Source organism: Acanthochromis polyacanthus, chromosome 11 (assembly GCF_021347895.1).
Source record: "Acanthochromis polyacanthus isolate Apoly-LR-REF ecotype Palm Island chromosome 11, KAUST_Apoly_ChrSc, whole genome shotgun sequence".
Taxonomy (NCBI): domain Eukaryota; kingdom Metazoa; phylum Chordata; class Actinopteri; family Pomacentridae; genus Acanthochromis; species Acanthochromis polyacanthus.
In genome coordinates this window covers 9,222,090-9,234,756 of record NC_067123.1, presented here as the reverse complement: position 1 = coordinate 9,234,756, position 12,667 = coordinate 9,222,090, and the positions used below count along the sequence as shown (strand labels likewise).

General features: G+C 40.3%; 1 protein-coding gene and 1 long non-coding RNA gene across 8 annotated transcripts in view; one reads left to right on the top strand and one right to left on the bottom strand.

Annotated features, from left to right (window-relative positions):
• Nucleotides 1–12,667, top strand: part of LOC127536272 (uncharacterized) — a 578,171-nt gene that overhangs the window by 32,348 nt on the left and 533,156 nt on the right. The window lies entirely within an intron of this gene.
• Nucleotides 690–12,449, bottom strand: znf384a (zinc finger protein 384 a). Of its 7 annotated transcripts, none has more exons than XM_022201814.2 (11): nucleotides 12,296–12,449; nucleotides 10,360–10,427; nucleotides 9,185–9,512; nucleotides 8,608–8,730; nucleotides 7,800–7,963; nucleotides 7,605–7,681; nucleotides 7,244–7,468; nucleotides 5,661–5,828; nucleotides 4,788–4,866; nucleotides 4,434–4,592; nucleotides 690–3,806 (listed from the first exon to the last, which is right to left on the bottom strand). In XM_022201814.2, the coding sequence occupies exons 2-11, from the start codon at nucleotides 10,420–10,422 to the stop codon at nucleotides 3,408–3,410; spliced, it is 1,785 nt and encodes a 594-aa protein (XP_022057506.2). In that variant the 5' UTR covers nucleotides 10,423–10,427; nucleotides 12,296–12,449; the 3' UTR covers nucleotides 690–3,407. The 7 variants fall into 7 exon arrangements, with proteins under 7 accessions (XP_022057506.2, XP_022057508.2, XP_022057507.2 ...); XM_022201816.2 differs by having other exon boundaries at nucleotides 7,800–7,930; XM_022201815.2 differs by lacking the exon at nucleotides 12,296–12,449 and adding an exon at nucleotides 11,954–12,222.

Genomic DNA, 12,667 nt, shown 5'->3' with positions numbered 1-12,667 from the left:
TTCGCGCATTTTTAAATAATTATTTTATTCAATTCTTAATTTTTATTTTATTTTAAAAACGCAACTTTTTATAATATGTAGTAATTTTAATTAATATTTTTCTGACTTTCATTGTTTCACTGAATGTGCTAGCAGTGATTTGTTTTAAATTGTCTGCATTTAGCACTTTTAATCACTGCTTAATTGGAACGAAACATAAATTATTCAGCCAAGCCCAATAATATTCTGTGGTTATTTGGTTTAGATCAGTCAAATTTTCTTTTAGAATTAATGCAAAAATTTCTGATAAGTAAAACATTATGTCTCCTGGAGTGACATAAACTGTGATATATATATAGTCGCTATGGTTGTCCAAACAGAAACAGTCATAGTGGAAGCAATTGCAGTCAACGCACCCTGACACACTAATTTTACTGATTTCCAAATCATATTAGGGCAACTTCTTTGTGTTTCATGCAAAGAAACAGAAACCACACAGAATCCTAACATTACAAATCAAACTGTCAGTGAAAGTCTTTCATTTCGCTAATTAGATCATGTCAAAGAAAAGTACTCACCTTCTGTGTCAATTCTACTAGACATTTTTGCAGTTCAGTCAGAATCAGACATGCCTTGAGCCTCACATTTTATCCAGTCAGTCACAAAAATCTTACAATCATACATCTTTAACAATAAATCAAACAGTGAAGTTGTTTCATCATGAACAGTTTTTGAACTTTATTCTCCATAAGGGAAGAAACAGCCTGTTCAGATGAGCAAGAGGTGTAACTGTGCATACAGTATGCAAGAGTGTAGCATAAGAGGGCAGTTAATAACTGTATTATCAGGAGCATCGGTAATAACATTAACAAGAATATTGAGAATGGGTTATTTTTCATAAAAAGACACAATGAAATACAAGGAGGAGTATACATGAAGACAATCAGCCTCTAGTTCAGGCTGTCTGAACATTTTGATTGGGTAGAGACGGCTTGTGCAGTGTCCCAGGTCACCTACATCACAGCTTTGTTTAGTATTATTTTATAATTAAGTTATATTGTCAAATCTTCTGTGTGGAAGTGCCAGGGGCGAACAATGTTAAGAGCTCTTTAAAATCACAGTAAGTCACTTTTAGACAGCACAATAGTGCTCACTATCAGCGATTCCTACAAATAAAACCCAACTTTGTCAACTCAGAATGAAAACAGTGTCGTCGCATTTTCCAGATGTGCAGGGAATAATCCCCCCAATCCTGCTCATCAGTTTAACTATAAAACACCTGTGCTGGGGTGGGGTTACATAAAGTTCAGCCTTGATGGTCTTTTTAATAGGTCTAATAAAAGTCCTTGCAAGTGACTTCTACAAATAACAGCAAACTTAACTTAAATGACTCATTTACGGTTGCACCATAAATACAATCAATCAGTAAGCGTGAATAGTGAGTGTGATCAAAAAACAAAAAACGTAGTGTAGTTATACATTGTACAAAGTAAAAAAAAATAAATCCCCATCATTTAACCAATGAGTTGGTCAACTTCCAAACTTGTTAGTCCTGGAATTCCCCATTCATTTGTAGCATGGCAGGTACAAACCCTCAGCTCTTACGGTGACCTGGGACACAACCAATGGTTTGGTACTTGATAATTTGAATTCCTTTAGTTTTCATATATGCTTTACACAAGACATACTTCCCTTTTACAGATGAAAACGTCTTTTCTATCTATTTTATGTACAGCATACTGCAATACCATAATGCCTCAGATTGGTAATAATGTGGATAACATTTGCAATACAGTTATAATGAAAGTAGTAATAATATGTATGAAAAGTTCTTTTAAAAAAAGATTGATAACAGTACCTGTCAGCCGTTTTTATCACACAATCATTATTTCCCCATCAACCATCCTGACAACGACAGGCTGGGTTGCCTTTACTCATTGCAGGATAGTAAACTGTTTTTTTCTTCGAATAGTTACAAAAAAATGGGACACGACGCTCTGTTTGGACTTTCCTCTGTTCCCATCACATTCATGCACTCATTTTGCTATCTCTCTTTTGTTCACACGTTTTCTCTGTTGGTAGAAAAATACATACATGATATATATATATAAAAAAAAGACAAACGATGACAAACATAGGCGTGAAGTACAAGCTTCATCAAGTGCTTTCTGTATGACCCCCCCAACCCTCCAGCCCCTCTTCTCTCTGCTGTTTCCAGCTCGCTCTGCTGCAGATTCCTCACACTGAGTGCATTCCTGAACCACTCGGTCTCTTTTGTTTAACACTTTGTGGGCTCTGACAAAGAAATGGCTCCTCAACTCCTTGCTCCTCTGAGGGCAGGTGGGTGTAAATAAGGACACCACGATTTGTGAAATGAACATCAGAAGTTATCCTTATTCCCCATTACACAGCATCGTTTCCTCAGGCTCCCATTCAGCCCTCCTGATCCATTCTTTGCTGTCCATGGCACCCTGATAGTACCATTCAGTTGCCATTGAAAGATATTTTCTTAGTCATTCCTCAGTCTTCACAGCAACACCACTGCGCTGCTGTTCCAGATGTGATTATGAATCTCTAGTTTTTCCATCAATGACTCCTTGTCTTCTTTCTCTCCCTTGGTTTGGCTTGAACTAAACAGTGGAGAATGTTCAGATTAATGTGATCTGAATGTCATCAAAAACTACACTATCCTATGGACTATAATTGCGCAGAGAATAGTGTAGTTTTTCTTCATTTTACAGATATTTTACAGCTTCATCCTCTGATGACCCCTCAAAGCAGGACTGCTGGTTTAGGATCACTTTGTGACTCAGAGCTAACTAGTGCTGAACTTGGACCAAAGATGCTTATGTGAAATTTGCGTTTGGATTTAATCACCAACCCATTCATAATGATATCAAAGCCAAAACGTTTTGGCAGATTAGATTTAGGAAAGTCTTCATAAAATGGAAGAATGTGGCTCCAGTCTGAATAAAAAAAACTACATCCGCATATCAGTGTCCTTGACCAGCATTTCTGCAGAGACACACAGCAAGAGGACTCAGGAGTCAAATATCTGTGTTCTAACAAGTAATTCAATATTGTACTCAGCTTTAAAGCTTCTTAACGGGGCCAATTAAATTAGACTTCTACCTTTGATTGTATTGCATTACCCGATGAACCCTTTCAAAAATAATATCACTCAAGCTATATAAAAGTGAATCTAAACTGAATCCATTAGTGTCTTTACACTTTGAAATTCAGTGATGTGTCAATAAACCAAAATAATTTCCTCTGTCTAACAGGGTGGACATTTTTCCACCCGATTAGCCATTTTTCATGTTTTAAGAAGACTGTAATACTGAATACATTTAAATTACTTGTTCAATGGACCTTTTTACACTGCAGACACAATTAGTAATCCCTCAAGTAGAGCGGGAAGACGCAGCCTATGAGTTCATGTGCTCCACCTGTATGGCTGACGTGGAGACGGTTAGGCAGAGGTCTTTGTGGGTCACTGGCAGGTCTGCCACAGTGACTGGTTTGTACTGAATCTCGCTGGCCGCCACTGTCTTGTACTGGTGCAGGTCAAACGGGCATGGAACCACAGGTTCTGTGGGTTGCTGGTAGCTGCCTGGAGGTCCGGGGTTAGGGTTCTGGTTGGTGTTGGTAGGGTTAGTCTGGCTTTGGAGCTGGCTTGCTCTGCCTGCACCTCCTCTGCCTCGACCACGGCCTCGACCCCGACCACTTCCTGGTGTGAGGCCCTGGGCCTGCTGAGCAGCTACTGTTGCTGCTACTGTTAATGGGTCGGGGTTGTGCTTCCTCATGTGTTTCATTAGATATGTCTCCTAAAAATAGGGAGAGAGAAGCAGGTTTCATGAGTGCTACCTGACTTATAAAAATTTAGCCATAAAGAAAGATTTTGTGGAATTAATTAGAAAAAATGACAAACTGTTTCCCATTTTAATGATCAGGACTTTGTGGAATTCCACTAATGTAAAACATACTCTCAGTATCAAATTACTAAACAGATCTGTTTTAATTTTGTGCAGAAAGGGAAATCATCTTTTGTGATAAAATAGTAAAATTGCTGGATACTATTTATGGTAAGCATTGTGTTTGACTAACAACAACCAAGGTTAATGGCATAACTGCCAACTTAAGACCATTAGGTGAGAATGCATGACAAGTCAGTAATCAGACCTGAGATTTAAGACACTTTGTACATCAAAACATGCTAGCCAGAATTATAAATACAATGTTTATCTGACTGAGTAAATCATATTTACTGATGAGTTAAATACTACCACGGACAGTAAAACTCACAATAAGTCATTCACAAACTACAAACACAGTTACACACATTTTCCAGCACTATAATTACTGTCAACTTTTGCCTGATGCATCCTCTCTGTCATAATAACATTTGAATCTGTCCATCCTGTATCTGATGATTGACAAGTCTGAGAGCCTACCGAGGTATAGGATCGGTTACAGAGGCCACAAGAGAACAGCTTGGCATGTTTGACGGTGTGTGTGGACAGGTGCACCTCCAGGCTGGCAGCGTCTGTGTAACCACGGTTACAGTTGTGGCACTTATACGGCTTGTCTTTGTTGTGCTGCCGACGGTGAGACTTTGGGGAAAAAGAGATATAAGCCAGGGTAGGGGGGGAAAAATTATCTTTACTATATTTTTTCTTAACTTACATGTGAAGTAAAACATGCAAAGTCTGGACTCTTCCTTTAGGAATTTCTCCAAAAATTCAGAGTTGTATTCATGAAAACACCGTTAGGTCAGTAGCAAGCAATAAATCTGTGAATAAATTTACCTGTAGGTTAGACAACTGTGTGAAAGCTTTTTCACAACCAGGATGGTTACATTTGTACGGTCGGTCACCGGTGTGAATCCTGAAAAATCAGACACCTTTAGTTAATTACACTCCATAAATTACTCTACACTTTACACATGGATGAAAATGAGTGGTGGGTATTATTGTGACCACTTGGTTCTATATGTAGGAAGAGGGGCATGACATAGTCCTACGCATGTCCGTTATCTAAAACATAGTGTACATACAGCAGTGTTAATAAAACTCAGTGTGCTACCACAATACACAAGTAAAAGTAAAGAAATTAGTTGCCTTCAACAGCATTAAGAGTTTTAGCTCAACCCCTTGCTTTCTCATAATTTAGTTTCTTCCACTTCTTCTTTCACTTCCACAAGAAGCAGTTCATTTTTGTACATGGTTTTATGAACTACTGTGTGCAATGATTCGAATTGTAGGACTTTTTAGGAAGTACTTGTTTCCTTAAAAGGTTTTAGGAACACTTCCATGTGCCTTCAGACCATTGTGTGATGAAACACTAAGCTATAGCTTTGGAATTGATCAATAGCAGAAATAACCAACCTCAGGTATTAAGTCATTGAAAAGAAGAAACACCATAAACTAGATTTGAAGGTTTAAAGCCATTCTGTAAGAAGTCTTAGTTTGGAAACTCTAACTTGAATTGTCAGAAAAGGTGCTCTGACTTAAGATTATGCCTCTCAAAACTGACAGATGCTTTAAACACACTAAAACTCTAAAATAAGCAAGCAATCACAACAACATAGTCCTCCACATACCTGCTCCCATTCATGCACATATAAAAGCCACAGCTGGTCATTCAGAACCCACCCAGCCCAGCCCAGCCCCGACCAGTACCGTGTGTGCTGCTGTAGGTGACTGAGCTGCCTGAATGTTTTCTGGCAGTAGGAGCAGGTGTAGGGCTTGGCCCCGGTGTGGATGCGGATGTGCTGGGACAGGTAGCTGGAGTTGGCAAACGACTTGGAGCAGTGGGGACACTTGTGGGGCTTGGCCTCAGTGTGGTTTCTAACACGGGAAACCAGGATTGGAGGGTTGAGGGGGTGGAGAGAGAGAAACAGAGAGAAACAGCGAGAGATTTTTAAGCTACAGCATGACCAAACTTCACGATGAACCGAAGACCAAATCATGCGTTTATATTAAGAGGATCTACAATCAATCGTGTTGATCATAGATCATTAAGTTTGACAGTGTGCTCTTTGTGCTGTGTCTGAGTTGTGAAAACACAGAACAAAACATACAGCAAGCACAGTCACGCTTTTCTCTTTCTCTCTCTCTCTCTCAGTCTCTCTCTCTCCTTTTGGTGTGCCCTGCTTTGAGTGGGTGTGAGTGTGTCTATGAATATCTGACTCTGCTGCAGTCAAACTGAAATGTAAATTCAAGACGAGTGGCAGACCAGTGGAGCGCATCTTCCTCTTTAAAATTAATGGCCTGTAACCCACAAAGAAAACCCAGTGCATGGCAATAAGGGAAATGAAAATATGAAGAAGGTAAATGACAACATAAAATTAAAACATTTATCTGAATCGTGACAACATAAATGGAAAAAATGTGCTTTCATCACTTACATCATCACACATAGTTAAATGGAATAAATTGAAATCATTCTCATTGTCAGATTAGCGCCTTTCATCTCTTTTTTTAAATGGTGTGTAAAACATGCAGAAGAACTCATTACAATTAAAAACAGGAAAGAAAATACTGAGGGTGTATTATTTTAAGAGGGTAAGTTATCATAAACTAACTGTATGCAAAATGTTGGTAGTCTTGTGGGATTTTATTATGAGACTGACTTTCTAGCAGAAAACATTTTCACTATCTGATAATCACTGTTGTCATTTGTGAACATAGTCGGTGATTGGAGACAAAATTCTACATTTTTGCTTGATATGAATGTGAACTAAAAAGGTGATGTTTTAATATAATAGTTAGCTCCACTGAAAGTAAAGTTTTGTTTGAAAATTTGGTGTGAAGACAAAGGTGTAATCGTATATTTTAGTAGTAACTGGTAAATACCTTCTTTACCAAACACTGGAGCACACATCCACTTCGGCTCTTTGGATTTTAGCATGTAAGTGATCAAAACAGCTGTTAAACTGATTAATGAAACTGGTTTGCTCTCCTGATAATTAGTTGTTAGAAATAAATTAATCCTAACAGACAAAAACAACAAACTTGAGATCATTTAAGTTTGGTACAAGTGTTGCACCTTCAAAGGTGGTGCTTCAACTGTGCAAAAAGAGCTTTACACTGTCAACACTCTGCCAAAAGACCTGAGCAAATTCCCAGCTCACTGCCCCATTCCTCCCTTTCTTCATCATCACACAGAGGCCCACATGCACATGCTTCAACAACAGAAATCACAAGCAGAAGCAAGCGCACGCACACACACTCAGGACCTCACAAACCAGTCAGCCCAGTACCGTGTGTGCTGCTGTAGGTGACTGAGCTGCCTGAATGTTTTCTGGCAGTACGTGCAGGTGTAGGGCTTGGCCCCGCTGTGGATGCGAATGTGCTGGGACAGGTAGCTGGAGTTGGCAAACGACTTGGAGCAGTGGGGGCACTTGTGGGGCTTGGCCTCAGTGTGGGACTTGGCGTGGATCTGCATGTCTGACTTGCTGAAGAATGTCACGGCGCACATCCGACACCTTGGCAGGTAAAGGGTGAGATAAAGAGAGAGAAAAAAACCTTTATGGCAAACAAAGAATTACATTGGATTAAAAACAGACAGTGTGAATTGATAAATAATTTTGCTTTTCTCCAATCTAAACGCCTTTCTTCTACCTGTAGGATTTGGGGCCATCCTTGCTGGTATGATCATCCTCATCATTTGACAGATCATATGGGTCAGGAGCGTGGTGCTGTGAACAAGAACAACAAATTTAAGAAGCCAAAGTTGTGGTAACTGACAGCAGTTACAGCTAAAAAAGTCTAAACACTCGACGAGCAAGGAAAAATAACAATTAAAGAAGTGCTTACCTGTCCACCAGCAGCAAGGTGAGCCAAGATTAACGCATCACTTCCTGGAGGTAGAACCCCACCCACTCCAGTCACTCTGCCCATCACCTGTTTGCTCTTTCTGCCTCGCTTCGACGGCGTCGGCATGACAACTGCAGGGGGAACAGCAATGTCATCCTTTTTATCTGTAAACAGGAGAAAAGTAAAAAGGAAAAGAAAAGAGGGAGTTGTGGAGTGTTGAGTGAAGACAGAGTCAGCACTTCTAAGAGTTTGAAATAGTGAGACAGACCTAGCTTCCACATAATATAAGCATGAACTGTTGTGCAGGTGTGTGCTGCTTTGGACAGCAGCAACACCAAACCTTATAAAAGAGACGCACAGCTGTGTGTATGTTTGCATGTGTATGGATGCAACAACTCAAAAGATGCAAGAATAAATACACTTTGGATAGGAAAATGAATGTCTTGAAAATTAAATGAGGTGTGTGTGTGGTGTCTATTTACTGTGGATTAACATCAGCTGAAGAAATGTTAGAAAATGTCAAAATGTGGAGAAAAAAACTACTTCAAAAATGACATCAAACGAATGACATATTTTTATTAATCAACAAGAGATTGTGATTGGAGTGTTTGCAGTGAACACTTTTTAGTTGTGAGTTTTTATTATGTGGACTGTGTTGCAATGAATCACTGAAAAAGCAAAAACATTCCCCTAAAAAATAAAAGGTAAAAATTGCCCTGATGATACTTCTATCAGTATTCAACACGCTGGAGTTTGCATTAACATGATGAAATGACTGAAGTGAAGGTGAACTGCACCTGCGCATTACCTGCATTTGAGGGGTGCACTGCGGACACTATCATGGTGGTGGCAGTGGGGGGTCCAGCTACAAATGACTGCGTGGAGGCAGTGGGGACCAGTGTGCCTTGTGGGGTGGTGATCACTAACCCAGCTAAGGGGAAAAGAAAAACTGTGACCTAGCCGTCCAGATTTTGGCATGTTAAGCTCTCATTCTAACTAAGAGTAATCAAAATGTGAAGCAGTGTCAGCAATGCCGGTATTTAAAGCTATGCTAATACTTTGCATAAAGGTCCAAGCTACAACACTAACACAATGGACTGCTCATAATGCTGATTTTTCTACAAATGATTTTTGATCCTGTCCCCAAATCTGCTTCAAAAAACTGTTAAAACTGACACTACATACAAAGAGACTTTTATGGAGACAGAAAAAACTGTTTAGATCAAGATGAGTAGCAGCTGCAGATGAATATTTATAGTGTTCCTCACTCCCCTGCACCCATCTTAAAGTGATAATCACAAATACAGTAAGACACAAGAGGAATGGCAAATTGAGTGAGGGATGTCATGATTCAGGCAGGAGAAGGGACATAGCTGCACACTCACCTGCAGTCATGATACCCGTGGAGGGAACAGGCACGACGGTGACGTTCTGGGAGGTGTGCGACTGGTGTAGGTGTCCCCCAACCGCACTCAAAGGTGCGCCACTGCTGCCGCTGCCACCGCCGCCTCCTGCAGTACCCCCACCTCCTTCCTGCTTGGGGACCACCCGCACCCCAGCCCCTGCATCCACTGAACCAGGGATGGCGAGCAAAGCCGTGGGGTAGTGGGGAGAGGAGGTGGAAGACGCAGAGGAGTGAGGAAAAGAGTGCGCATTGGCCTTCTCTGGACCTAGCTGCTCCTTAGCCTTGTTCAGGAACATGGCGTTCTCGATCTAGACAGAGGCAGGTGGAGGAAGGAAAGATGTACGGGTGAAGTAATAAAGTGGAGAGAAGTGTGAGGTGGCGGGGTAAAGGTGGGACAGTGAAGCGATGCAGAATCAGACAAAGTGAAAACAGAAGGAAGGTGAAGGAGGAAATGCATAAGGAATCAGGCTTGCGAAGATGAGGAAGAAGGTGGAGGAGAAGCAAGAGAAGCGAGGACCATATGATGATAAACAATGGGGCAAATGAGACAGGTGTAAAAGCAGAGAAGGTGAGACAGATTGAAAGAGGTTAAAGAAACAGAAAAACGTGAGAAGACAGGAGGCAGTCAGGAAGATGGGAAAGGCAATAAAGACAATATATGAGTCATGAAGCATAAGGGATGAAAAGGACAAAGAGACAGGAAGGAGGTGTCAAAACAATAAGGGAAGAACAGTAGGTATAAGTCAGTGATGGGTTAGATTAGTGTAGGGACAGGAGGAAGGAAGAGAAGAAGATAATGGGAGAGAAGAGAGAACGAAGGCATGGTGAGATGTAAAAAGGAAATGAAAAAAAGGAACAAAGAGGTTTGAAGAGATGAGAGAGGAGAGGGACAGGAGTGATCATATGAACCAATCAACTCATACTCAAAGAACTTTTATATGTGGTTAAGTCAACTTCACCAGTTAAGAGAACATTATTTGGTTTTGCGTTATTAACAACATTTTCGGGGTCAAATCACTGTCCGGTATTATGTAATCTTTAAAATATTTTGATAAACAGTCAAAATGAGAGTCGCTTCTGGGTGTCTTTTGCCATAGCACATACCACTATACCATGTGTATTTAAAGACAATTCCAACAATAAGGTTGTCTCTACCTGTCCTTGTACAGTGGGGACGGGAGACCAAAAGTATGATGAGTTGAAATGGGAATCGTCCATTATTTCTGTAATTAAAAAGCAACACACTTAGAAAACACCTGTCCTCCTCCTCTTTTTTGTTCTTACTGTCAGGTAAAACTAGACCAGGAATGGCTGCATTTCAGTCATCTTTGTTTGTTTCCTTTCCTTGTATCCTCTCCTCCACTGGCTGACACACTGAATAATGTCAAGTTTCAGGATCAGTGTGCAATATTTAAATTCTGATGCTGCTAAATTTTGGTCTTCAACATCCAGCTATTTTTTACCTCATTCCAAAAGTGTGGAATGGGTGTGGCTGTAGGGAAACTATTTTGGGCTTATGCCGTTAGGATTATTGTCAAATACTTGATCAGATTTACAGAGAAGAGGATGTGAAAGGAATCAAGCAAAGATGTTCAATCCCAGAAGGAATGAATATCAAAAAATCTACAGGAGAACAGAACAGGCAAGAGCTGAGAAAACATCATCAGTCTTTGAGGATTTACATAATGTTTTCTAACACAGCCCATGCACTTGTCTCTTACACAGTATGTGTTGCCATTAGCAAATTACAAACTTTTTGATTGGCTCCCTTATTAGCAACATATCAGTGAGTTTAGTTCTTTAAAAAACCCAATGCAAGTACACTATATGTCAAACATAACATCCAAGTTTCCATACAAGTACACACGGTTTACTGAAAACATTAAAGACAAATGTCTATATAATAATCACTGCAGCTTTCATTTCTCAGTCATCTTCCTCTCACACATAAGCAACATGTTTTCTGTATCACAAAGAAGGAAGTTTCATAGTTTCATTGCTCTGCTGGCATGCATCTTCACCTTACTTTAAAAAAATATTTTGCTACTATTATACCTCAACAGTAAAATATCTTTCGAGGTTTAGCTTTCTGAATGCCATGCATACTCGAACTGCTCACAATTGAAGAAAAGCATGCATGTAATTACATGTTAGTAAAGCTGAACTGGCAATAAATTAATATATGTTAAGCCCTTTAGGCTTGTATGGGAGGCCCATGAAAAACAAACGTCAACTTAATAAACTCTAAACAACCGAGGTAACGAAATATTTCATGCAATAGATAACTCGGCGCATGTTTTTGCGTCGTTTTTCATAAGCCTCCTCTACCCTCTGCAGCTGCACAGCCTATAAATAAATTAAGGGAGAAGCGTCTAAGGCAAATTAATTAATTTCCCACAGGTTGTAGCTATTCCGCAACTCGGCATCAGACACAAGGGGCCGTTACTAGTGTACTACAAAGTCAATGTTTCAGTGCTCAGAGAGCCATTTTTGACAAGGGGGGCACAGGCTGGCTCCAAAACTGTGGCACTGTTAGCCACGGGCTAACGTTAGCAGTGATTGATGAAATCCTGTAAATACGAATTTGTCAGACATCGTTAAAATCTGGGAACCTTTTGCAATGCACCCAGCATGTGCTACATTGCACATGACCGGCAGTCGAGAGCTTAATGAGATATCTGAGTTATACACAAACATGGCTAACGTTAGCTTGTTAACGCAACAAGACAAGGGGAGCTAGCTAACTTGCCTCCATTAATTTTCTCCTTTTGTTCGCTGGCTTGCTCTAGCTACAAGGAGGCCTGTATATTCATATGCTTAACTAGCTTGCCGCTTGGTAAACACAAACATCCTTGCTCCCTACGCCTCCATTCCTCACTCCCTGCTCATCTCGCTGAGAGAAAATAAAAAAAGAGAAAAAAAAGTCTCGAATAAAAAAAAAAAAGAAGACAGAAAAAAAAACGTCGACGCCGTTGCCTCTGTAGGAGACGCAGCTTCATGCAGACTTCCGGCGGTCGGGACGACGGTGCTCTCAGACACACTGAAAATAACAGTTAATTAACAACCGACTAATAACTCCTGTGTTAATTACCGGTGAACTGGACTCCCCGTCAACCCCCCCGGAGCTTCCTTGGGTCGGGACAGTTGGGAAACTTTGTCCAAATCCGCCCCTCAAACCCCTCAGATGAGCCTTTTTTTTCTTCGGGTTTTTTCCTTTTTTTCCCCTTCCAGCTCTTCTCGCGAGAGTCAAGTCAGACAGCGTGAACAGCCGAGACTCCAGCCACACCGTTCAAAATAATACACACATGACCACAGCTGATGCTTTAACAAAAAAAAACGAAAAAGAAAAAGTGCCAAGCCAAAGGATGTGTTCACAATTTCAGATGGTCGTTTGTATTTTTATGTTTACTTATTTAAAAAAAAGATAAATATGGACAAATATGTAAGAGTAGAAACTGGATTT